We start from the raw sequence: 26,767 nt of genomic DNA, 5'->3' as shown, positions 1-26,767 counted from the left end.
TTTTATCAAAAGGTTTATTCACACTTTCATATCCTTTACTTATCTTCCTAAACTTCTGTTCACTCCTCAAGTTCTTTGTAATCTTGACCTTACCAGAAGTTCTGGAGTTGTTCGAAGAATACTCATTTTTGAAAGATTTTTATTATATTACATGAACACATATTTTGATAAAACATTAATGAGTAGTGACTACTTTGAACCTTGCAAAAATAGACTGAGAATACTACAGACTTCTAAATGGCATTTTCTTTAAGATAGTGTCTGAGGAAAATACATCAGAAGTATATAACTATTTGGATTTTGTAACAGTCATGTGAAGTAAAATTAATATGCTAGTAAATTAGTGGAGAAATTAATCAAAACTCAATTTCTTCTTTTTTATATATAGTTGCAGTCTATATTTAAAAACATGCAAGCAGGGACATGATAAAACATAACTTTTCCTCACTTTTTCAACACTACATACATAATTTCAAATTAAGGTAAATGTGAAATGTTTCTAACATCCAGTGAAGAAATAATTTATTTGTAAATTTCAGTTATGAAATTTACGGGACCAGTAGGAAGTAGCAAAGCTCCCAAAATGTTCAAAGTGCTAGTTAAACAACATGGAGCATTGGAAAAACTTTTTTTCAAAGCAGATGTATTAGTCTGTTCTCATATTGCTGTAAAGAAATACCTGAGACTGCATAATTTATGAAGAAAAAAGGTTTAATTGGCTCATGGTTCTGCAGGCTGTACAGGAAGCATGATGGCATCTCCTGACCTTCTTGAGGCCTCCCCAGAAGCTCACAATCATGGCAAAGGTAAAGGGGGAGCAGGCATGTCACATGGCCAGAAGAGGAGCAAGAGACAGCGAGGGGGTAGGTGCTCCACAGTTGTAAATGACCAGATCTCAGAAGAACTGACACTATTGCAAGGACTGTACCATGGGGGGATGCTGCTAAACCATGAATGATCCAATGTGATCCTCCCCTGTGATCCAATCATCTCCCTTTCAGTCCCCACTTCCCACACTGGGGATTAGATTTCAACGAGATGTGAGCAGGGACACACATCCAAACTATATCAGCAGATATATATTAGAAACAGATGGCAGACAGCTTGGAGAACAAGATGACAAAATGGGCAGGTAAATTCACTGATGAAGCATCAGTGATTAGTATATTCATAAATTAAAAGAAAATAATTTATACTTGTAGTCATAAATGGTAATACAGCAAGGATTCGGAAGTAAAGTTTTGTGTGTGTGTGTGTGTGTCCATTTGTTTTTGTGTGTCTAATCTGTTGAACTATCTATGTCTTTGGCCTACTATTTTATGTAAAACTGTAAATTTATAATCCAAGTAAGAAACTTGGTAACATGAAAATGTCACATTATTATGATTTTCTCTTCCTTTAATGAGAAGGCACTATAATGAGAATGTTGTGGTTCTGGCTGGCAAGAGACAATAAAGTATGAATATCTCCACATTCTTTGTGTTGAAAGATTCCTTAGATGGTTCTAAATAACAGGTGCTGGTGCAATACCAGAGCTTTACTTCCCTGAAATATATAAGGGACTTCTAGATTTGAGAATGTTGCATGGCTCTTATGTGAGTACTTTTATTTTGCAATAGTCTTAGATAATAGTAACAGCAGTTACTCACACTGTAATTTACTAAAGATAAATTCCTAAGGAGTATGGACCACAGTGAACCACAGTGCTTATGTTTAGTGGGGTTTATTGGGGTTTCTTTGGAGAAGACATCCTTCTCACTCAACCACTCCTTGCTGTAGGAATGGAAAGAGACAACTCAAGACGACAGAGGTAGGTTCTCCAACGTTAAAAATTAATGCTGCAATTCATTACACATTTTTAATTGGATGATGTTTATTATTAATGCTTTCAGAAAGAAAAAAACAAGTCTATTTCACGTAAGACATACTGTTTCTTTTTGAAATGCCATTACTTTTTTATTTTTGAAAATAAACTTAAGCTCTACTTAAAAAAAAACTGCATCATTTACTTTTATTATGTGTAATCATAAGGTACAGACTGCCCTGTCGTTTTAATGTTTAGAACTTAGATATTTAATTAAATTTGAAATTATATCGACAATATATAATAGTGCTCAATATATAATAGTGATCAATAGGCGTTTGTTGAATCAAACGGCCATATATAACTTCAAAGGTACAATTTTTCAGGGTAAATTTAAAGTATTATTAACTTTCTCTTCAAAAAAGGAAGCTTCCCGTCTCTTTCCAATTTTGGTCCATTAATATATTGGAGTTCTCTTCAAAACATATGCTGTTGTTATTTTTTTTTCAGGAGAGATTTCAGGCCTGACTCTTTAATATTCTTCATCAGAATTAATCAGATTTACAACCAAGGTCACATTTCACAGAATTCCATAAATTGAAAAACTTAAATTTCTCTTAAAGGAGATTGCTGGCTAGCATCTTACTCCTTTGTTTTTCCCATAACAATTCATACTTGTATAAAAACTTCAAACACTTTAATAACCACCTTCAAAATAATCTAATTATTAAATTACATTGTAATTTTAAGTCTATAACTAGCTGCTTCTTCAGTGTCTTTAATTTTCAATTACAAGCAACATTTTCCTAAAAAGTAAACATCTAATTATGGATTAACTAAAAGATCACTTTCAAATGTCATTCTATGAGAAAGGGACTGACTTCTCAATAGAAAACTTTTTTTTTCTTTTTCTTTGAAAATGGATTGAGACATGAAAAATCAACTACTAAATATTTATGGTAGAATATTCTTAAAATAGATAATTTCTGTAGAAGTTGTGGGTTTTAATATGAGTTTTAGCATTCTAAAATTCAACTCGATTTTATAAAATAGCTGTAATATCTCACAGACAATGTAGTCTTCTGATCTTTACTTTAAAATCATTTAAAGAAAATATTAAGTTTTTCCCCTCTCTGTTGATTGTGCTGAGCTAAAATAATTAGAGACCACTTAAACAATGTTCAAGATTACAATCATTTGGAAGCATTCTGGCATAGAGAAAAGTTTGAGTTCAAGTATGATTTTCATACTGAAAAATATCAGAAATGATATTGCTTTTTATTTGGGAAATTGTTGACTATAAAGTTGTATTGTTCTAGTTGCAGAATTATGGAATTTGAAAGCTAGAAGTACTCTTTATCTCCTTTATATCTGTTTTTTTTTTCTGCCCCTCTTCTCATGAGTCCAAAATACACATACGTACCTTTCTAATTTTCACAATAACATTCTCTTAATGGACAAACCAGACCTCAAATATCCTATTCAAGTTTACAAAAACCATATATGTAAGAAACGAAATTCAAATTTAGATATGGTCTACTCCAAATTTCCTTCCACTATGCCAGACTGCCTTTCCCTGCTAAATTTACATAAGAGTGGCAAATGATTTAACCAAGTACACAAACAAGCTGGGAAGGAGCCAACAAGGACTAGAAATGAGACTGCCCAATCTCTAAACACATATTCTTATCAATACCACACTCACCATGTTTAAAAACCTCAATCAGCTTATTAATCATCCTTTACTACTCTTTACCTCATAATTGCAGTTTAATGAGAGCTATATTATACTTTATTAGTTATTCCCTAGTTAACAGTTTTTTCCTAGTTAACGACATAGTTTTATAGGCTATTTCCAGTCTATAAATTTCTAAAACTTAGAAGAAAGAGAAAAAGAATGATGGAACATTTCAGGCCTTATGCTTTTCCTCGATTTCCCTCAAACACAGTTTCTAGACTAAAATGCTGTGAATAAATAATACTTGGACTTCATGTGGTCCAAGCTGCTTATCTCTTTTAAAGAAAATTCAGTCCGAATTACTTTTCATAAAGATGTTCTTCATAAATACACTTATAATTCAAATATGTACATATATGAAAATTATTATATTCAGAAATTAGTAATTTAAGGTATATATTATATATCATATAATATATATTCCATATTCCATTATCTATTTATTGCCTCTTAGCAGCAGAGCCTTGCTCTGTTGCCCAGGCTGAAGTGCAGTGGTGTGATCATAGCTAACTGAGGACTCAATCTCCTGAGCTCAATCGATCCTCCCACCTCAGCCTCCTGAGTAGCTGGGACTACCGGTGCACAGAACCACACCTGGCTAATTTTTGTATCTTTTGTAGAGTAAGGGTACCACTATGTTGCTCAGGTTGGTCTCAAGGTCCTGGGCTCAAGCAATCTCCCACCTCGACCTCCCAAATTGCTGGGATTATAGGCATGAGCCATTACACCTGGCTCATAAATATTTTTGAATGAAGAAATTACAGGATTGGCTTCATATGGGCTAGATCTGTGGAAATTTGCATCTTCTGATTGTGTTATTTGAAAACTTTCCCTGAAATAAAACACTTACCATATGGATGGATTATATTTTTTAATGTTTATAAATGCCAGGATTTTGCAAAGCTCTGAGAATATATGATAGATGGTGAATGTCTACTAAATAGGCAATCTTCTACCCTGCTTCTTTGTTGGTAAAGCTTTCCTCTTACTATGGAGCAAGAAAATGTCAGATACTCTCCTAGCTCTGATGCATCTAAAGGATGATGATATTCATCCATCCATCCATCCATCCATCCATCCATCCATCCATCCATCTATGTATCAATTCCTCCAATACATATAATAGACAATATGCCAGGGAATTGCTCTAGGTACTTAGAATATTTAATTAAATCCCTGCCTTCTTGTAGCATACACTCTAGTATAGGAGAAGAAGAATCAATAAACACAAAATATTAGTACAACATTGTTGTTGACAATGGAATTGCAAAAAAAGTATGTTTAGGGCTTTTAAGAGAGATTTACCTCCCTGATATAAGCCAAGCCCTTGAAAATTCCATCTTCATGTCAATTAAATTCCATCATAGAGTGCTTTTTATAATATATGACAACATTAATATCTGCATCAATTTATTAATCTAAATCTCATACATACCATTTGGAAAGAAGTCCACTAATGTTAAAGAAAATGTTTCCTCTTTGTTTTTGTAAAAAACAATATCCATTTAAAAATAAAGTGATATGAATACATGATATAGGAGAATAGCAACAATGGCTCATATATTCATTTATTCACTTAATGTAAGTGCCTACTATGTGCTAGGCACATATAGTTCATCTTTATATTTTCTTAATGACTTGTGGAAGTGATTCTCACATTGTAGGCCTGTAATTGCTTACTATCATGATGTGCGGTTTATATAATAACACATAAATATATACAATGATGGTTCTTGAGTTCACACAGTGTGGAATTATTATGCATGTTACACATACACACACAGACAGACACATACTTCCAGGTATGCACGAATTAGATATTAATATACATGTGTACACACAACATGCTACCTTCTTGATTTGCAAGTTTAAAATTATATTATTGAAATGTGCTTATTCTACTTGAAATAAACCTCAATATCCATCTTTGGAATCTACTTGTGCTTTAGCTACTATCCCTAGTCCTTCTAACTATAAACAGTATTAGGCATGAACTCCTAGCAATCTATTTCATTTTGAAGTTCTTATCACCAAAATCAATTATTTTTTCACAAGAGCTATAAAATTACTCTTTCAATATATTAGAGGAAGTATGTAATGTTAGAACAGATTCAGAATAGCTTTAACAAACATTAGTTTTCTAAAACACTTATTTTTCGAAATCTTCATTTGTTACTTATTATTAGTAGGAAATTTGAAGTCTTCTACTTTACTTTCAAACTTACCTAAAACCGGGCTTCCTCTCGAATCCAACCTTATTTTACATTACTTCAGTATATGGAACCTCTGGCCCAGACATACTCTTCAATGTTCCATAATTATACATTCATATTTTACCTTTTACCTTTGTTTAAATGGTTTTCTTCTACCTCTATCCTTACTTAAATCCTGATTGTCATTCTAGGCACAAATCATGTACAGTGCCTTTAAGAAGTCTCTCTAAGTCAATTCAGCCACTATAATTGCTTCTCTTCTGAACAATGTTTTCTGTCATATTCAGAAAATTCAATACCATATTAAAGGGCTAACTTTTCATGAGTTTAGATATAACCAAAGAAAAGCTTGAGTAGGGTCTGATTACTCACTATTACAGAGGCACTGTGGGTTTTCAAAATGCAAGTAACTATGAAAATGGAATGTATCCTGGAAAGTACAGAGACAATCAGAAGGAGGCACCTGGAAACCACTCGTGGGGATGCAGGGAGCAGTGAGCATTGAATAAATGACTACTGGATAATTTAATGATTAAAAACTATATTAATTTTTGTTCGACTATTTTACTAACTAAGCTATATGTTTTAGTCCATAGAAGAATAAAAGATCACTGGATTTGGAACAACAACAAAAAAAGATGAATTCAAGTTGCTGCTCTTCTTTGCTAATTTTTTGTGTGAAAAGCAAATTAAATTCCTGAATTTCATTTATGTTAGCTGTCAAAGAAATATGATCATTATACATGAGAAAAGATAAATAAATATAATGTACAAAGCTATAAATTACCCTAACAATCAAAGCATTATTATATATTGCAAAGCATACTTTAAGCATTAAATGAGGAAATTAATTGAGAAAACTAAAATCATTTAGTAAATTCAAATATTTTGCCTAAATATTACATAAATGAGGAAATCTCTTGCTATGTCCATTTTATAAATGGCAATTTTTGAATGAGAATGTAATCTCTTTCATAACTTTGTAAACCAGATGAAAGATCAGAAATCTAGATAGCAGAAGACTGCTTTGGCCTCTTTGTAAGGAAATAGTGAAGCCTAAAAGGAAAGGGACAGAAAATTTAGGAAGTTCTCTAAGAAAAGACATATTGCCTGAGATGGCCAGCATGTTAAAAGTATACTCCTCCTGGTCTTATTATATTTGACACACAGAAAAGGAAGACAATTCTACTGTGGGGTTGTTTTGTAATGATGCAAGAGAATCACAAAACATACAACAACAAACAATGAAGACAACAGGTACTATTCTTCCGGGCCTTACAATACCCAAGGCAATATATCACATGCTTTATGTATATTTTTACTCAGTTTTTCCTTACTAAAACTATGATACAAACATTACTATTCCCATTTTACAGAGAGTAAACTTAATGTTAGAGGTTAAACAATTTACCCAAGGGCACACAACTCATATGTGATGGTGGAACTGGGATTTTAAATCTGAATTTTTCTGATTCCAAAGAATACATGTTATAAAATTATAACAACAATAAAAGGGAAACATCTAGAAAAGTTCAAAGGCTCAAAAAGAGTTTTACAGATGTAGTCCACAAAGTACTCTCTAGATTTGGCCTGCAAAGCTAAAAAAAAAGTATTCTTTTTTTTTTTTTTTTTTTTTTGAGACGGAATCTTCGCTCTGTCACCCAGGCTGGAGTGCAGTGGCGCTATCTCAGCTCACTGCAAGCTCCGCCTCCCGGGTTCATGCCATTCTCCTGCCTCAGCCTCCTGAGTAGCTGGGACTACAGGTGCCCGCCACCACGCCCGGCTGTTTTTGTATTTTCAGTGGAGACGGGGTTTCACCGTGTTAGCCAGGATGGTCTCAATCTCCTGACCTTGTGATCCGCCTGCCTCGGCCTCCCAAAGTGCTGGTATTACAGATGTGAGCCACGGTGCCCGGCCAAAAAAATTATTTTATTAATAGCTTTATAAGGTGACAAGTTTTGAGACAGAGAGAGAAAGCTAAAGGAAAAAGACCTTTCAGGATACCAAAGCTGTAACTGGTTGACTCAGGGCCATGGAGGCTTAGGGCCCAAGGACTTTGATTTCTACAGAAAAATAGACTAAGCCAAATATTTTAGTTAAGCAACTAAGAGTAGGTTTCTTGTAAGCTGAACCAATTAGACCATGTGCCTAGATACTTGAGACTTCCATACTTTAGCCCAATAGATGCTTCTTTTAAAACTATGTTTAGGTGGTGATTATAAAGAACACTTACTAAGCACTGATTTTGTACCAGTTTGTGTTCTAACCGGTATGCATTTGATCCCAAAAACAACTCTACAAGGAGGTACTTCTATTATCATTCCTATTTTAAAGATTAAATCCTCATTCAAATCCTGGCAAATTTACGTCAGAGACCATACTCATTAGTATATAATACTGGTGTTGTTATAGTTACTCAGCAACTACAGTGATTAAGCAAGTACTATTTGATTCATAATCATTTTGTTATTTTTTAAAAACTTCATTTTTCTAAAGTAGTTTGCCTTAAATTGTTACTTATTAAACACATTCAGAGATTAGTATTGTTTTCAGTAATATTATTTGTTGACAAGTAGTTGGAATTATAGTGAGAATTGCATTATTTCAGTTTCTTGGAGAATGTGTTAAAAATGAACTCTATATAATTACATCCCTAAAATCTGTAATTCAATATCATGTAAGTGAATGATGAAACTTGCATATTTGAAAATAGTTGATGATTTATTGAGCTATTAATGTGTTAACATTCAGGTAATACATTATAAACAGAAGTTTTGAAATTCTAAAGTGAAAAAGCAATTTTTTGTTTTTGTTTTTAATTTGTTTATTTTTTTTACCTAAAATGCTCCAAAGAGATATCATATGAGTTTGTAATATGCAATGCATAAAATTATCATTACTCATTAATATGTATTGACACAGGCTGATTACTTCTGAAATGGAATATAGATTTTGAAATTCGATAAAGTTGATACATTATGTTAACAACTAAAAAATTTATATTAGGTGAATAATTTAAACTTAAAATATTTATTTCTTAACTATATAGACTAGGGCAACATTTCAATGACGAGATTCTATAATCATATAAGAAAAATTCAAGCTCTCGAAGGTCTTTGAAACTTGGAAAATATTTTAAAATTAGACATATAGGCCGGGCGCAGTGGCTCACGCCTGTAATCCCAACACTTTGGGAGGCCGAGACGGGCGGATCAGGAGGTCAGGAGATAGAGACCACCCTGGCTAACACGGTGAAATTCCTTCTCTACTAAAAATACAAAAAATTAGCCGGCCGTGCTGGTGGGCGCCTGTAGTCCCAGTTACTCCGGAGGCTGAGGCAGGAGAATGGCGTGAACTCGGGAGGCGGAGCTTGCAGTGAGCGGAAGAATGCGCCACTGCACTCCAGCCTGGGCGACAGAACGAGACTCCGTCCTCCCCAAAACAAAAACAAAAACAAAATAAAGAAATACATCAATAAAATAAAATTAGACATATTAAAATTATTATTTCAAAAGTAAATTAAAATTTATCAAAATGAACTTGCATGTATTAATAAATATAAATGATTATAATCTAATAAAGCCAAGTACTTGGATGAAAAGTGAAAGTCAGAGAATCATTTTGAAGTTTTCATTTATCTGGAGAGCACCATCTGGATCACTGAATTTTTCACTTTCAATCAAATATTGATTTTGTATTTGTGTCTGTGTGAGCCTATATATATGTATGTATATAACTGTAATACCAATAAGTAATAAAACTTTCAAAAATAACAATAAGTATAATTAAGTATGAAGATTTAATTTTAAAGTAAAAAGACAATTATTGTCATATTTTAGAAGATATCTCAAAATCTCTAGGGTTAAATAAGGACTTTGAAAAAAATTACTCTCTATTCCCCTGAAATAGCACAAGATACAGATATTTTTTAAATGTTTACATTTTTCAGAGTTAATAATTGCAATATAAGTCTTGTTGAAATCATTATCTTTATATTCTCTCTCCACATATATAACAAATGTTATATAAATATATGTTTAATATATATGTATATTTCTCACCAAATTAAAGGTAATAGATGTATGTGACAGATTTATGAATATAAAGTTATCATTAATAGACATAATCAAACTCTTACATATGAATGGAAATAGTTTTTGAAAGCATGTTTTTTGACGGTATAATATTATTTAAAGCTCTCCTATTTAAAAAAATTTCTTTGAAAATTATCTTTAAATATAGTATCTACTAAATCAATGGCAAAAGGCCAAGACACACTACTTTCATATATAAATCTAACATTTTACAATTAATCTAAAAATTTCTTTTAAAATTAAATGATCAAAGAATTCAATATGATTCACAGGGTGTGGGGGGCAGGAGATATTGAAGCCCAGAATACAATTAAAATAAAAACTGATGCAGTTAATTTTAGAAATAATTTAATTTTGTTTGTATCAAAAGAGTATATTTAAAGAAAGAAAAAATCTAAATGCAGATTTTTGGGCAGTTCAGGTTGCTGGCATCCTACCCCCATCTGAAAAAGAATTCTTGCTGGCATTAGGTTCCATCAATTCGTTTGTGATTTCTAAATTAATTTTGAAGGAAACCACAACTTACTTGAAGATCCTGCTGAGTGTCTGTGTGCCTGATTTTTTTTTTCTCTGTTCACAGACAAAGCACTTCCACTGGTCATGGAAAGAAGGTCTAAATCCGTGTCTTCTCTGCTTACAAGTCTTGCCTGGGAGCAATGGAAGAGAATGTATACAATCATGAAACAAAATATGGCATTTTCTGAATACAGCTCACATTACCCCAAATAAACAAACAGGCTCTGTCAAACAACCTTCTTCAAAATGATACCACAATCCTTTATTGCTGCCCAGGCAGAACAAATGCACTATGTCAAAGCATTTTTTGCAAATAAGAGTCGATTGTAAAATTGAGGATTGCTATTTGAGTCTGTACAACAAAAGAAAACATTTTAGTACAGTAATTTTGATGAAAATCAGTCTCAAAGTTAGCTGATGAAACTTTAAAGAGCTTAACATTATTTATTTGCCAAGCATATTATTTAATTCTTAATTGAATGTTAGACATGTCATATTGGGTTATTTTTTGCAATAATTATATGTTGCCACTTACATGTATTAGTCTTATCAATAAAATTCTCTGAAATGCCTTTCATCCCATACTTGCATACTGTTAAGGTACAGACAATCTTTACCTTCTCATTATAACCATTATCAATATAAAAATATTACATTTAAGTCTAATTTTGGGATAATTATAAATATGTAGATGTTTCAGGACATTATTTAATGAACATAAAAATTAAATTATCTATTTTATCTCAAATTGCCTTTGAACTTTTATTACTTAGACCAAATCTAAGTGTCAAAAATAATTGCATCTTACCTATAAAACATTGTTGTACATAATGTTGAATATCATTACATAAAGATATATTAGGATTCAGTTCTGAAATAGGGGGAAGTGCCATGAGGGAAAGCAAAGCAGCCTCAAAGTAGCTGGGATTTAACCAAAACCACACCATGCTTGAAATCCTGTGAAAACGCATTGTTCTTAATGTTTGATGTTAGGAAAACTTAAGTATAGCAAAATAAAAGCATAAAACCACCACTGTGGTTAAAAAGCTGTCTCCATATGATGAGCTACAAAGACTCAAGGAACTAGAATCCAAAAATGATCCTCTTTAAAATTCAGATATTTGCCCTTCACCTTTACATCCCCCTCCCACCTTCTTCCTACTCTTAAACATATGAACTTACATTTATTTATTTAATATACTTATATTTTTCCAAATTCGTTTATGTTTTCCCTGATTTATTTGGTCCTAATTGACAAACAAAAATTGCATACATGTATCATGTACAATACGATGTTTTAAAACATGTATACACTGTAGAATGGCTAAATTGAGCTAATTAACATATGTATTGCCTCACAAACTATTTTTAAGTAAGCAAGTATTGCTCTTGCTGAGTTCAGAATATAAACCATTGTATAATGTCAATCATTTCTTAATGTAACTGGCTAAGTAATATAATTACATTGTCAAAAAACCTTGGTAGAAAACATTAAAATAAAATTAAAAATTGGCTTCCAATTTACACTTGTGATTTGTATGAAAAATGCTATACATTGCTTTTGAAATGTATTTCAACAGTATACAAGAGTACATGTCTAACATTATAATAGCTTCATTAGAAAAGTTCCATCAATGGTAAACCTTAAAAAACAAAAACAAAAACAAAACAAAACAAAAAACAGTCAAAAGTTAAGGGGAAACATGAAAGCAATACCACAATTTTGGTGAGACTACTTAGATAACAAGAAAAAAACATGTGAACCGCATAAGGGACCCTTCTGCAAACTAAAGAGGCTTTAAGATTATAAGCCTTAATATTGTAAAATGAGGTTTATGTATTTAAATGTAATGACATAATTTCACTACACCTATTTAGAGAGTAGAATTCCCACTCTACCCTGAATAAGACGAAACCTACAGTCAAGAAAATATTTGTAAATAAACACCTTCCAAAAAATTTATTATCGTCTAAGCCATTAACATCCAAAGATGATTTTTTTCAAAGTAGAAAATAACTAGTGTCAGTTACTAATTTGGTCAATTATATAGGAAATCAGCTTTAGAAGTAAAATTATCAGAAACACATGGCTTCACAATAATGCCATTTAGCAGCTTAAAAGTAAACCTAGAAATTTCATAAATGGGCTAGTTAATGTCTTTCAGTGAATCTGGCATAGCCATTCATATGCAATAATATTTAGATCTTGTTTTTGAAAATATTGGCTTCCCAACTAAACATCATTCTCTGCTTAACGTTAAAAAAATAGAGAAATGGTAAAGAAGATGCAGATTATTTTCAATGTCATGTAAATTGTATATACAGTCATCCCTCAGTACTTGTGGGGCTTTGTTCCAGGACTTCTACAGATAACAAAATCCATGGATGCTCAAGTCCCTTATATAAAATGGATTCGCATATAACCTATGCATATTCTCCCTTATAGTTTAAATAACCTCTAGATTACTTCTAATACCTAATTAAATGTAAATACTATAAAAGAGTTGTTATATTGTATTGCTTCTTTGTTTGCATTATTTTTATCGTTATATTGTTATTTTTTGTTTGTTTGAATATTTTCAGTTCAGAGTTGGTTGACAGACATGGAGGGCCAACTTAAAAAACCTGAAGATAACTGATCACACATTTGACAGTCATTCTATAAAAATGTATGTTGGATTCTAAAATACTGCAATATTTTCTATGGTTATAATAAACAATCTCAAGTTAATGTCAGATAAGAATTTTCTCACATACAACATAATGGGAAATACTTATTAGACTGTAATTTTGCAAAATTCTTTTAGGTCTTTGTTTTTGGAACAGATCTCTTTTATCTCCCTACCTACAAGGTTTGTAATTGCCGCTCTCCCCACCCCCACCCTATATTTTCACAATGAAATGAGGGATGTACATTTTGGGACAGGACTTTCCAAGCATTTGGATTCTGATTCACCTTCAACTTTGGCAACTTAATTTAAAAAGAAATTCTTTCTCATATATTAAACAATACGGATTTCCTCCTCTTCTACACTTTTTCATAAACAAGATTGTATTAATTATTAATTCTAAAAGTATTTTCCTTTTGGAAGTGAAGATATACAAAACAGCACACACAAAAACAAATGAATATGTACTTATTACCCAGATATTTCTTTAAAGAGAGAAAGCAAGTTTTATAACGATGAAGTCCCCTTACATGCTACTTTGATTTTCTACATATGTACTAAACATTTTAGACTATTATTTCAAAATTAACATAAATGATATATTTTTCTGCCGCTTGCTGTTTTCACTGTACATTATATATGTGAGATCTAGATTTAGTTCATTTATTTTAACTGTTAGAATAATTTGCAAATTATGGCAAAATTATGATTATACCATAAATATACCACATAATTATTTGTAATATATCTAGACATCTGAGTGATTTTTAAAGCTTTTAAATTTCATGTAAAGAAAATGAATTATGCATATTCCTAAATTCATAATACATCATCTTTTCACAAAATCCTTTTCTTATGTAATAAGACAGATGTCTTGTTATATAACGTATGTGGGTAGGGAAGGCACTTTAAATGTTTAAAAGAAATAATGTACATGCTGTAAAGTGCAAAGACCTTAAACATGAAGTTCAACTCCCAAAGAAGTTTAAAAAAATAACTGCCATAGAAGTTACAAAAAATAGCACTGACTTCCCTATGCACCCTACACCCAGCATGCCTCAATGACAACATTTCACATTATCAAATCATGATCAACAAAACCAGAAAACAGACACTGTATCAATACTATTACTAAACTATCGACCTTATTAGGATTTCACTAGCTTCCACATGCACTAATGTTTTCTTGTTTGCACTTCTATGACATTTTATATGTATAAATTATGCATACATACATGTATAGATTATGTATTATATTAATATGTATAGATTCAACTATCTTCACAATCAGGACACAAATCTGTTCCATCTTCCCAAAGAAACTCTCTTGTTCTCCTTTATAGTCATATCCTTTTTCCAACCTAAACATGGCAATTAATCACATGTTCTCTATTACTATAATTATGTGATTTTAAGGATGTTATATTAATGAAATAATATACCGTGTAATCTTTTGAGATTAGCCCTTTTTAACTCAACATAATGTTCTTGAGATCTACGGAAATATTTGTATATGCCAACACCATTCTTGTTTATTGCTTTTTAGTTGTGTGTCATATATCCATTGTATGTATGTACCATCATTTCTTTATTCTTTTACCCATTCAGTGAGATTTGGGTTGTGGTAAGTTTTGGCTATTATGAATAACACTGCTATAAAAATTTATGTACAGATTTTGTTTGAATGAAAGTTCACTTCTCTAGGAAAAATGCTTAGAAGGATAATAATTAGGTCACATGTTAGGTGTATATTTAACTTTATAAAAGCTTATAAAGCTTCTGAAGGTACCAGAGTCTTTACAAGCTTATAAAGCTTATAAAGATTTTTTCTCCAGTGGCTGTACCATTTTCACCAGCAATGCATACTTGCCAACATTTAATAATTTCAGTATTTTTTATTTTAACCACTCTAATAGGTGTAGAGTGGTATTGGTTATTTCTCTAAGTGAACAACTTTTCACTTACTTTTGACAGAAAGAAAGGGAATATGAATGTTTCTCTGATTATGTGGTTTGACTTTTCATTTCTTTTTATTTTCTGAATTCTGTTTTCCTAAGGGCTGTTTTTAAATATGAACTAGAATTGATTTATATGTTTTATAGTTTAGGTTTTTTGCCCATACCAGGTTTGTGGATGTATCTTACTGTTTTCTTCAATAGGTTTTATTTTTTATTTATTTTATTATATTTTATTTTTTTTAGAGACAGGGTCTGGCTCTGTTGCCCAGGCTGCATTGCAGTGTGTGATATCAGCTCACTGCAAAGTCCGCCTCCCCAGTTCAAGGGATTCTCGTGCCCCAGCCTCCTGAGTAGCTGGGATTACATGCACTTACCACCATGCCCAGCTAATTTTTGTATTTTTGATAGAGATGGAGTTTCGTCATGTTGACCAGGCTGGTCCCAAACTCCTGGCTTCAAATGATCCACCCGCCTCGGCCTCCCAAAGTGCTGGAATTACAAGTGTGAGCCACCATGCCAGGCCTCTTCAATAGGTTTTACAATTTTGACTTTTAAATTCAGGCTTATCATTCATCTTAAATTCATTTTTCATAAAATGAGAAGTAGGAGTCAAGATTATTTTTTCATATAGTTATCTAGTTTTCCAGCACTATGTGTAGAAAGGGTTATCTTCTCCACCCTTGAATTGTTTTGAAACTTTATAGAAAATTAATTGACCTTATAAGTGTGGGTAGTTTTCTGGACTCCCTATACTTTCCATTGATAGATTCTTGTATCTTAACACATACATATATACATACACACACACATATATATGTGTATATTTGTGTATATATATGTGTATATATGTGTGTGTATGTATATATGTGTGTGTATTTGTGTGTGTGTATATATGGACATATATATACATAAATATATATTTAAATATAAAATGTATATTTTTTATATTTTATATTTTATATTTAAATATATATTTATGTACACATATATACACACACACATATATACACATATATATACACACACACACACACACACGCATATATATATACCAGTCTCAATTACTGGGGATTGATAGCAAGTCTTGAATTCTGTGTAGCATGAGTCTTACTATTCTTTTTTCAAGATTGCATTTGCTATTCTAGGTCCTTTCCATTTCCATACAGAGTTTAATATCAGTGTGTACATTTCTACCAAAAATTTTACTGGGAATGCTTTGAATCTACAGAACATTTGGGGAGAATTGACTTCTTACAATTTGAGTTTTTCAACTTATTTATAAATAAGTATGTCTCTGACATTTTTTAAAGTAGTGCTTTGCAGTTATTAGTGTAGAGGGTTTATACATTTCAATGTTAACATTTATTTTTGAATATTTTACATTTTTTGACACTGTCATGAATGCAATTTTTAAATTTAATTTTTAAAGTTTATTGTTAATATTTAGAAATGTAGCATATTTTAAATTAATCTTTATTGTGTGTCCTTGAGTAAATTCACTTATTACATCTAAAGTGTTTGTGAGGATTTCTTAAAACTTTTATGTACAATAAGATGTCATCTGTGAAAATCAGATGGTCTTCTTTTCCAATCAGATTTTCTTGCCTTGTTCCTGATATTAGGTACAAAACATTGGGCCTTTAACCACTAAGTGTATCAAGTTAAGAAAGTGTCTTCTAGTCCTAATTTTCTACGAATTCTTACCACAAATCTGTTGAATTTGTGGTAAACATTTTCTGCATATATTGAGACATTGATTTTTCTCCTTTTTATGTTAATGTGGTAAATTAGAATTCTACTTTTACTGGATATAGAATTGCAAGTTGACATTTTTTTCTTCCACTTTCTTCTGGATGTCAATATTTATGATCAATAGTGAACCATCCTCCTTACAAATGGTCTCCTGTATATCATGTATACTTTAGCTGCTTTAAATTTTTTTCTTTTGTGTTGGTTTTCAGCAATTTGATTATGATGTGCATAGGTGTAATTTTTGTGTTAAACTTTAAAAATCTGTTTTCTCATATTTCTCATCAAACTTTAAATATTTTCAGTGATTAGTTTTCACATATTTTTTCACCTCTAATCTCTCTTCTGGAAAGTCAACGACATATCTATTAGTTTGCTTGCTATTATCTGACAGAGCACTCAAGCTTTGATTTTTTTAAAGTTATTTTTTCTCTCTCTGCTTCACTTTGGAGAGTTTATCTTGCTTTGTTTCTGAGTGCACTTTTCTTCCCAATGTCTAATTTATTAAGTCCAGCCATTATATTTTTTTCAATTAAGGTGAAATAGTTTTCAGTTCTAGATTTTCTATCTCATTATTTTTTAAAGTTTATTTTCTCTATTAAGATTTCAATCTGTTTCCTCAACATTTAAATCTCTGAATTTATTTATTTATTTATTTATTTATTTATTTATTTTTATTTATTTTTGAGACAGAGTCTCGCTCTGTTGCCCAGGCTGGAGTGCAGTGGCTTGATCTCAGCTCACTGTAAGTTCCGTCTCCCGGGTTCACGCCATTCTCCTGCCTCAGCCTCCCAAGTAGTTGGGACTACAAGCGTAGTTGGGACTACAGGCGCCTGACACCACGCCCGGCTAATTTTTTTGTATTTTTAGTAGAGACGGGGTTTCACCATGTTAGCCAGGATGGTCTCGATCTCCTAAACTCGTGATCCGCCGATCTCGGCCTCCCAAAGTGCTGGGATTACAGGCGTGAGCCACCGCGCGTGGCCAAATCGCTGATATTTTTATTAGATGTTATAATTTGCAGGCAAGAATCTTAAAAAGGTTACCTGATTTGGTTCTAGTGATGATTTTTCTCACAAGGCTCATTTTCCTGCTGCTTTGAAGGATTAGCAATTTTTTACTCCACACTGGACACTGTAATTTTATTTGCTGAATCTGTAGATTTTGTGAGCATCCTTGAAACTCTGTTAGCTTTTATTCTAACAGAGGCAGCTTTTTTTCTAGCAGGCAGTTGATTTGTTGATTAACTTGGTCTTTTTGAGGCTTACATTTATGTTTTACGATTGTGGATCTAGAAGAGATTTTAATCCACGGCTAGAGTCACCCCTTCCTAAAGTTTAACTTTACATCGTCTTAACTAAATGTCTGGGACGTTCTCCACTGTGGCAGGTCAGAACTCCAATGTTTCCCGGTTTGGGTTGGTCTCTAGAGTCTCTTTCCCATTCAGATATTCCCAGTAGCTGTTCCCTTCTGGACCTCTGGAGTCTCTTTTCAGTTCAGATATTCCCAGTAGCTGTTCCCTTCTGGACATCAATGAGTCACACAGTGCACTATACACAGAGCTTAGTATTTGGCCAAAGACTTAAGGAAACCACTATACCAATTTTTGCAACACTTTCTCTAGTATTTTACCCTGTAAATACCATTTATCTCAGCAACTCTGAACACTCCTTTCTCTCTCTCTTTTCAACTCAGTGAAATTACTGAGCTCTCTTTAGGCTTCCCTTCCCTCTGCTGTAGCCCAGAAAGTGTTTTCAAGCTGTTACCTGAATTGACTGTGGAACTCATGTTCCACACTTTTATCTCAGGCATCATAGTCCTGTGCTGTCTGTTTTTCAACTTATACAATAGTTGTTTGATTAATTTTATCCTGGTTTTATAAAAACGTTTTTCTTCAGAAGGACTGGCCTATACTATATGATAGCCCAAAGCAGAAACAATTAGGAAAACAAATAAATTGGTACTAAAATTACGGTCATTAATTTTTAAACACAATAATATGTAATTTAAATCTATCTATTTTCTGCATGGTTTTAATTTATTCCTCTTGCCTGCTGTATTGTGTTTCATAATGTATATCCAACCAATTATTCATTTCTTTAATTAAAGAGTACTTAAGTTGCCTCTAAATGTGTATAAATAATACAGCAACACACTTTTTGGTAAATATTCTTTGGTGGCTGTATGTAAAAATAATCTGGGAGATATATACATACATATATGCACATCCATATATATATCCAGAAATATATATATCCAAATATATATATGTATCCAAAAATATGTATCTTTTTTTCCTCCAAGAATGGGCTTGCAGACTAATAGGGTATTCAAATACCTACTTTAATAAACACTGATAAGTTTCTTTCCAGAATGACTACCAGCTTCTACTTTCACCAACTGTACACAAGGATTTTCACATTGGTGACATCCCTTTGCAATATCCAGTTTTCCAATTTTTGCCATTTGATTAGTATAGTCATAAGACATCTTAATTTTCATTTTCATCCCTCTCATCTGGAAACCGAGCATCTCTTCACATATACTTGCCCATTTAGGCATCATCCCTGTGAACTACCAATTTATATTATTTTTCTAATGTATTCATTGGGTTACCTGAAAGAGATCTTTTTATATTTAGATATTAGGCTCTGTTAAATGAGACACTGAAAACAGTAGTCATATACCTGTTAACTTTTTCTATTAAATCCTTAATACAAAGAGATATTTAATTTAACACGATCATCTGATTTTTTGCCATATCGTTTGCACTATTCATACCTTTCTAAAAATGTATTTTAACTGCTAAGTTGCAAAACTATTATTCCTTGTTTTACCTGTTTTACAGCTTTACCTTTCATAATTGGATCTTCGAACCTTCTGAATTCTGCCCACTGTTGTAAAAGGTGTGCATGCATACTCCTGTACGTTTTCAATGCCATTTAGTAAACAATCTCAGCTTTCCAATCTTTATAGTACAGTCATATATCTATTCCTGACCTTGCTATTCATTTCCATTGGTCTATTCATCCATTCCTGTGCCGGAACCATAAAGTTTGCTTTACCTTTTTACTAAGCCTTTATGTCTTGTTACACAACTTGCTCTTCTTTTTCAGAGTTGACACTCATATTCTTGGGTTTTTAATCCTCAATACACATTTTCATTAGGCTTGCAACAATCATTGTAATATTAGATGAGATTTATTCTAATTTGTAGATTTATTTGGGTACAATTGACACATTTTCTTGACTAAGTTGTTGCACTCATGAATACTAAACTTGCCTTGCTATTATCATACCCTACCTAGATGATGTTTAACAACTGAGTCAGAGAGAGTCACTGAGAAAACTGCAGCCTGATGGGTCTCAGCCAAATCCCTCTCTGGAAATTGTCCTTCGCTGAAGAGAACTGCCTTATCAAAGTCACACCTTCTCCTGAGGAGATAAGAGGAACATTAAAGCCTGGTCCTCTTGTCTCAAGCTAGGACAACCCAAAAGGGTCTTCCCTGTCTTCAGACCTCACTTTCTCTGATGCACCGCTACTGAAGGGCACCATTTCCCTCTGTTCATTTCTGCTTCTTTCATCTCTCACAGGAGTTGTTTTGGAAAGCTCTCCTGAATAAACTCTCTGCATTCAAACATAAAACTATCAGAGTATGTTTCCTGGGAAACCTGAATTATAATTCTGTCTTCTGCAGGAAAATTCTGGGGTTTGGGGGGGATTCATTTAGTCAATTAAGTATAAACTTGTCTATATATTTGACATGACTTTTGATATATTTTTGGATGTAAAGAAAATGTACTTTGTTTCCGTTTTTCTAATTCCTGTCATGCAATATGCTTTGCTCTTCCTTGAAAGACAGAAATGTTATTTACTAGCTTCCTCAATATCCAGAATTTAAACGTTTGATTATGCCTTATTCTTGACTTACTATTGAAGGCTACTAAAGAGTATTGTGGATGATACTCATCCCTATTATTAAGAAATAAAATCCATTGTCTTTTGGCATTCATTGCTTCTGATATGAAGTTAGCTGTCAATCTAATTATTGTTTCTTTGTAGATAATCTTCTGGTTTACTAAATTTATCGTTTATAGTGTCCAGTCTAGAGTGTATATAAATGAAATGTTTTATTTCCAGACTTTATAATTGGTTTGCTTGCATACCCATCTGTCCTTTCTCAAGATTTGATAACTTTTGTTTCAAATTTTCTGTTCTTTTATTGTGCGTGTTATTATTACATTTTTAAGAATCTTATACTAGTAACAGTTGCAGTGCTTTTTTCTTTCTGTTTTTCCTTTTCGTTTTCCTCTTAGTATAGCCTTGTACCAATTGTGTAATAATCTGCCTCCAGTTCCCTGGCACAAGTGGGCAAGTGGGATGTTTTCATTCCCCAGTACTCTTCTAGATTTCTACTCTGGTCCTTTAGTCAGCTCTGTATCCTTTTGATAAAAGCCACTGATGCCTTTCCCTGCATCCACTCATTTAAAAAGAGACATCCGGATATTTCTATTGCAGTATGATTTACCTTGTTTTTGTGTTCAGTTGGATCACTTCAGTGTGAAAACAAAATGTATCATTGTAATGTATATTATTTATTTTTATATAGTGGAAGATAGAGGAGTATGGAAAAAGGATTAATATCCTTGCATTAATCTCATAGACCTATTATGATCAGTAATCTATCCAATCAGTTTTCATTCATTTTTAAATGTGGAAAAATTAAATACTATAACTGTTTTGTTTTTTTGAAAGAGAGTCTCACTCTGATATCCACTCTGGAGTACAGTTGTACAGTCTCAACTCCCTGCAACTTCCACCTTCTGGGCTCAAATGATCTTCCCACCTAAGCCTTCCAAGTAGCTGGGGCTACAGATGTGCACCCCCATGCTCAGCTAAATTTATTTTTTTTTAATTTTTAGGGGTAGAGATGGGGTTTTGCCACGTTGCCCAGACTGGTCTTGAACTCTTGGGCTCAAGAAATCTGTCTGCCTCAGGCTCAGAAAGTGCTGAGATTACAGGCCTAAGGCAGCATGCTTGACCACAATATTATATCATTTCTTTATCCTGGCATTCCTTTACAGATTTATATCTCAATTCTTGCTCAAAAGTGGCCACTGACCAATCTGTGCCAAAGTGTTAATCAATAATATGTGTAGTGTTAATGGCCTAAATTAGCAATTTTCCTTGGATAATCTACAGGCCACTTTCTTAGAGAGGTCTCTATTAAAATGTAAGAAGATATTTGCTGAATGGTTATCTCAAATCTGTGCATAGATTCCATAAATATTTTCCAAAACACACGCACTTTAGCTAGCGACTACCTTAATTTTGCTTCTCTTTCAGGAAAACTCCTGGCATGAGTTGTTCATAAAAATGATGAATATAACTGGTCTGGAAATCATAATACTCATTTTATTCAAATAGCACATGATCTTTTCATATAAAATTCTATAAGTCAAGCTAAATATATAAATTTTTTGGTGAATGCAGAATCTGAGCAAGGGGTAATGATTGGTTGTAAACTTAGGGTTACCTGATGCATCCATTTTCACCTACCAAAAAGGCCACACAGTTCTGTCACTTGTCAGAATACTCTATTCTCTGGAAATTTCTAGAAACGCACTGAAAAATTCTTATTTATGTGATCAGATTTCCTGGACTCCAAATTGACCATTCTCCTCTGTTTACCTAGTCTTCCTTCTAGTAGCATATAGTGCAATTGAATTTAGCAATGCACTTACAGTTATACAGCATAGAGTCTTTATTCTGATCATTATGTTTAAAACCTGGTTTTACCAAAAGCTCCAATATTTTACACTTTATTACATAGAATTGTTGAGCTCACAATTATTTGTTAATTTTTTATATGGTTGGATTTTCTGAGTAATGAGGGTGCTTTGGTATTTCCTCCAGTTATAGCCTGAAAATTCTACTCTTCTAAAATATCCAAGAAAAAAAGTTTCAATTTTCCATCCAGAGTAATTTTATTTTAAAGTTGTAGGATACTAATATTTTTACATCTGTCACAAAAATTAACATTTTTAAGCAATGTCACATTTTAAATTATATTACAAGAAAAGATGTTATTATTTTAACACATGGTATTTTGATATTATCCCAAATAGATACAGTTGTGACATTTTCATAATTTAATTATAAACATATTTTAAAGTGCATTTATTTGAGTACTAGTGTCTACAACATTTTTCTGTAACTTTAAGCGCATTTCTTACCACAAGTTGAACTCTTCCACCATTAAGTACATCTGGATCTAACTCAGGCAAAAAGTGATTGCTGCATAGTGACAAAAACAGAAAGTATTTTATAATGTAAATGTAGAGGAAGCATATAAAAGAAATGCCCAACTAAAAAGCTTGAGAGAAATTAGTTATTTATAAAATGGAAATAACAGTTTTCTTAAATTATGTTACAAGCAAAAATAAGTACAAATGTACATCTTTCCCTAACTAAAAAAAAAACAATTTGAGATAAAATTTCAATTTCTAAATAACACTTCAATACCACCCTTCTTTGTCAAACATAAACACATGCAAAGAGCCACAACTGATTAGTACTACTAATGATGGTTAACAAATTATAGAAAATTTAAACATTTTATTTGTTATTTGCTTATATTTTTTAGTTGTCTTTTCAAAAAAATAAAGCTTCCTACTTTTAAAATAGCTCTAGTGTGTTTAATGAATTATACTAATATTTAAAATAAAATACTGTTTAAAACTAGAACAATATTTGGCTTTTCAAGAACTCTTGCCTTTGAAAACCATTTTTTTCTTAAAATATGACTACCTATTTAATGTATTATATTTTCAAAGGAAAAAGTTTATTAACAATTGCTTATTGTTTAAAATTTTATGTATAACTTATTTATATATAATCCTTATATGAGTAAGGATTATTGTTAAATATTTAAGTATATCAAAATGTAATCCTGAAACATTTTTCTTACATTTTTGTTTACATTACATCTGTTCTAATGTTTTTAATTTTCTGAACAAGACCTCTTATATCTGGTTAATAGAAATAGTAAGTTATGGATTCTATTATTACATGTTTGTTTTGTTTGTTTATAGTTCTAAGGATGCTTTCTCTTATGGTTTGGATGTAGTCTCACCAAAACCCATGTTGAAATTTGATCCCCAATGTAGCAACGTTGGGTGCTGGAAACTAGTGAAGAGGTGTTTGGGTCATGAGGGTGGTTACCTCTCATGAATGCCTTGATGCTATTCTTGCAGTGAGTGAGTTCTTGTTCTTGTTAGCCTGGATTAGTTCTGGCAGGACTGAATCAGTTGCCATGAGAATGGGTTGTTGAAAAGACAGTATACACCGTGGGTTTTGCCCCTTCATATGAGTCTACTTCCTCATTGACCTTCCACTATGTTGTGACCCGGCATCAGACACCAAGCAGATTCTGGTGCCATGTTCCTTGAACAACTCAACCTGCAGAACCATGAGCTAACTAAACCTCTTTTCTTTATAAATTACCCAGTCTGAGCTATTCTATTATAGCAACACAAAACAGATGAAGATACTACCCTATTAATTCAATTGATTAATAACAACATAAAATAAATTGTGCTTACATTAATTTGAATACTTAGTAAGATAAAAATTCTCAAATATTGACGCCTTTATTCCTACTTTTCTGCTCACATTAAAATCTGACATAATTCAGATCGTAACGTTTTATTTTTATTTTTATATGATTTTTCATATTTTTAAAAGAATTAGATAAAACTGATCACATATTAAAGTTACATTTATATATATTATTAAAAGAAATTTATTTTAAACCTATTTTGACTTGCTGTTAAACTAAGTTTTAACTGTAATAATTATAGGTTTTTGTTTGTTTGATACTCATGTGAAACAGTTACTACCCACTACGCCTGAAAATATTTCTAAAATTGTCTTTATATTTATATTCAATATTGGCTTACATTTTTTATAAATGCCTATAATAACACTTTTATTCCTTTGTGGATATATGTAGCTAAAACAAAAATCTTGAAAATCTATGTAAAAATATCATCTCTGGACTTTTATTTCCTTAAAACTTTGGTTCAGGATGTATATATATGCTTTATATCATATTGCTATGGGCTGGATTCTGTCCCCTAAAATGCATATGTTGAAGTTCCAACCCCTCGTACCTCAGAATATGGCTGTACTTAGATATTTGAAAGAAATAATTAAGGTAGATAGGATCATATAGGTGTGCCTTAATCCAATATCACTAGTGTCCTTGTAGGAAGAGAAGATTAGAACAAAGACAACACAGCCCAAGGGATGACAATGTGAGGATACAGCAGAAAGTAGCCATCTGCAAACAAAGGAGAAGGTCTCCAAAGATACTGCACCTGCTGACACCTTGATCTTGAACTTGTAGCCTCTGGAGCTGAGATAAAATAATTTTCCCTTGTTTAAACTACCCAATCTGGTATTTTCTTATGGCAGCCCTAGCAAAATGGTACATACATTAATATAACAAAAATTAACTAAGCAGCTTTTAGATTTAAGGTATCTTGTTGCTAGGGAATATAAACATTTGATAACTTCAACCTTGTAGCTCACCTGTACGTCATGAGTTAGAATTATTATCTCTCTATGAAAGAGGAAACTGAAGCTTTGGGGCATCACTGAAATGAGTTACATGACTGGTAAAAAGTGACAGCCACAGGGTTGAATTATAATTTTAACTGTCAAACGTACAAATAACAAAAATAAAGCAAAATAAAACACAATCTACAATATACATGATATCTAAAAACATTTAATGAATACCACATTTTTTACTTTATAGAGTAGGATGATTTTTGTGGCTCAGCTGTTGGTTTCAAGCATTACAGAATAGAGTTGTTCCCAAACATTTCAGGGTGAAAAATAGAAGGAGTAATTAAATCTATTCTATATGAAAGGCCTTTTTATTACCTGGCAACGTAGTGTATTGGCCTTTGGCTACAAAGTCATGTTTGTTTTAGCACAATTAACCTAGGTTTCAATTTTCAAGATGTGTTTACAATACAAAAATCTAATTTAGAGGAAATGACCTCACCATTTCATATTTCTGGAACTAGTTGTTTCATGAACCTCAACCTGTGTGTGAAGCCATTGGTATGTATATTCTCTATTCCTTTCTAATTTTTCATTTGCAGTGGTATCTTTGTGGATAGGGTCTTCTTCTATACCTGTGAAAGAAATATGGAATGTGTATTTATTTAAAGAGATCAAACTTCGGCCAACCAGTTCCATCTGTGCTAAACATTTCATCACAAGAAAGAAAAAAATGACTAACTGAGAGCTAAATCTGTAAGAAAAGTAATGTCAGTAAGAAAAGTAATGTCAGTCACAGACTAACAATTTTTCCTGCTTAAGTTTCAAACCCATGTATTGTGAAAAACGTACTTAAAATCCATCACCATTTATAGGGCTTGTTTTAGAGTTTTTTTTTTTTTTTTTTTTTTTTTTTTGAGACGGAGTCTCGCTGTGTCACCCAGGCTGGAGTGCAGTGGCGCGATCTCGGCTCACTGCAAGCTCCGCCTCCCGGGTTTACGCCATTCTCCTGCCTCAGCCTCCGAGTAGCTCGGACTACAGGCGCCCGCCACCACGCCCGGCTAGTTTTTTGTATTTTTTTAGTAGAGACGGGGTTTCACCATGTTAGCCAGGATGGTCTCGATCTCCTGACCTCGTGATCCACCCGCCTCGGCCTCCCAAAGTGCTGGGATTACAGGGTTGAGCCACCGCGCCCGGCCTTTTAGAGTTTTTAATTAGAAAAATCAGAGAGTTATGTTTTGGTAGACTGTAGAATTCTTCTAATATAAAAACATCTGTTCCCTATCTGTCTTTTCAGGATTAAAGTCTAATTGTTCTTATACCACTCTTATACATATGGAGAATTTACAAATTATATTGAGTGTATTTGAACCTGAATTTTCATTTACATAAAACTGAATTTGCTCTGTGTAAGCTACTATAGTATTTAATGCATTCCAGAGTTACACTGA

General features: G+C 32.5%; 1 protein-coding gene across 2 annotated transcripts in view; it reads right to left on the bottom strand.

Annotated features, from left to right (window-relative positions):
• Positions 1 to 10,180: 10,180 nt before the first annotated feature.
• Positions 10,181 to 26,767, bottom strand: part of LRRIQ1 (leucine rich repeats and IQ motif containing 1) — a 209,838-nt gene continuing 193,251 nt past the window's right edge. For both annotated transcript variants that reach the window (XM_025402587.1, XM_025402586.1), the window contains exons 25-27: positions 25,819 to 25,951; positions 22,979 to 23,039; positions 10,181 to 10,496 (exon numbers count right to left, since the gene is read on the bottom strand). In XM_025402587.1, the coding sequence (XP_025258372.1) occupies positions 10,344 to 10,496; positions 22,979 to 23,039; positions 25,819 to 25,951 (347 nt within the window). In that variant the 3' untranslated portion in view covers positions 10,181 to 10,343. The remainder of the gene's footprint in view (positions 10,497 to 22,978; positions 23,040 to 25,818; positions 25,952 to 26,767) is intronic.

The sequence above is a fragment of the Theropithecus gelada genome, chromosome 11 (genome assembly GCF_003255815.1).
Source record: "Theropithecus gelada isolate Dixy chromosome 11, Tgel_1.0, whole genome shotgun sequence".
In the NCBI taxonomy this organism is placed as follows: Eukaryota; Metazoa; Chordata; class Mammalia; order Primates; family Cercopithecidae; genus Theropithecus; species Theropithecus gelada.
Note: the sequence above shows the minus strand (reverse complement) of the source record. Positions and strands in the feature narration are given on the sequence as shown.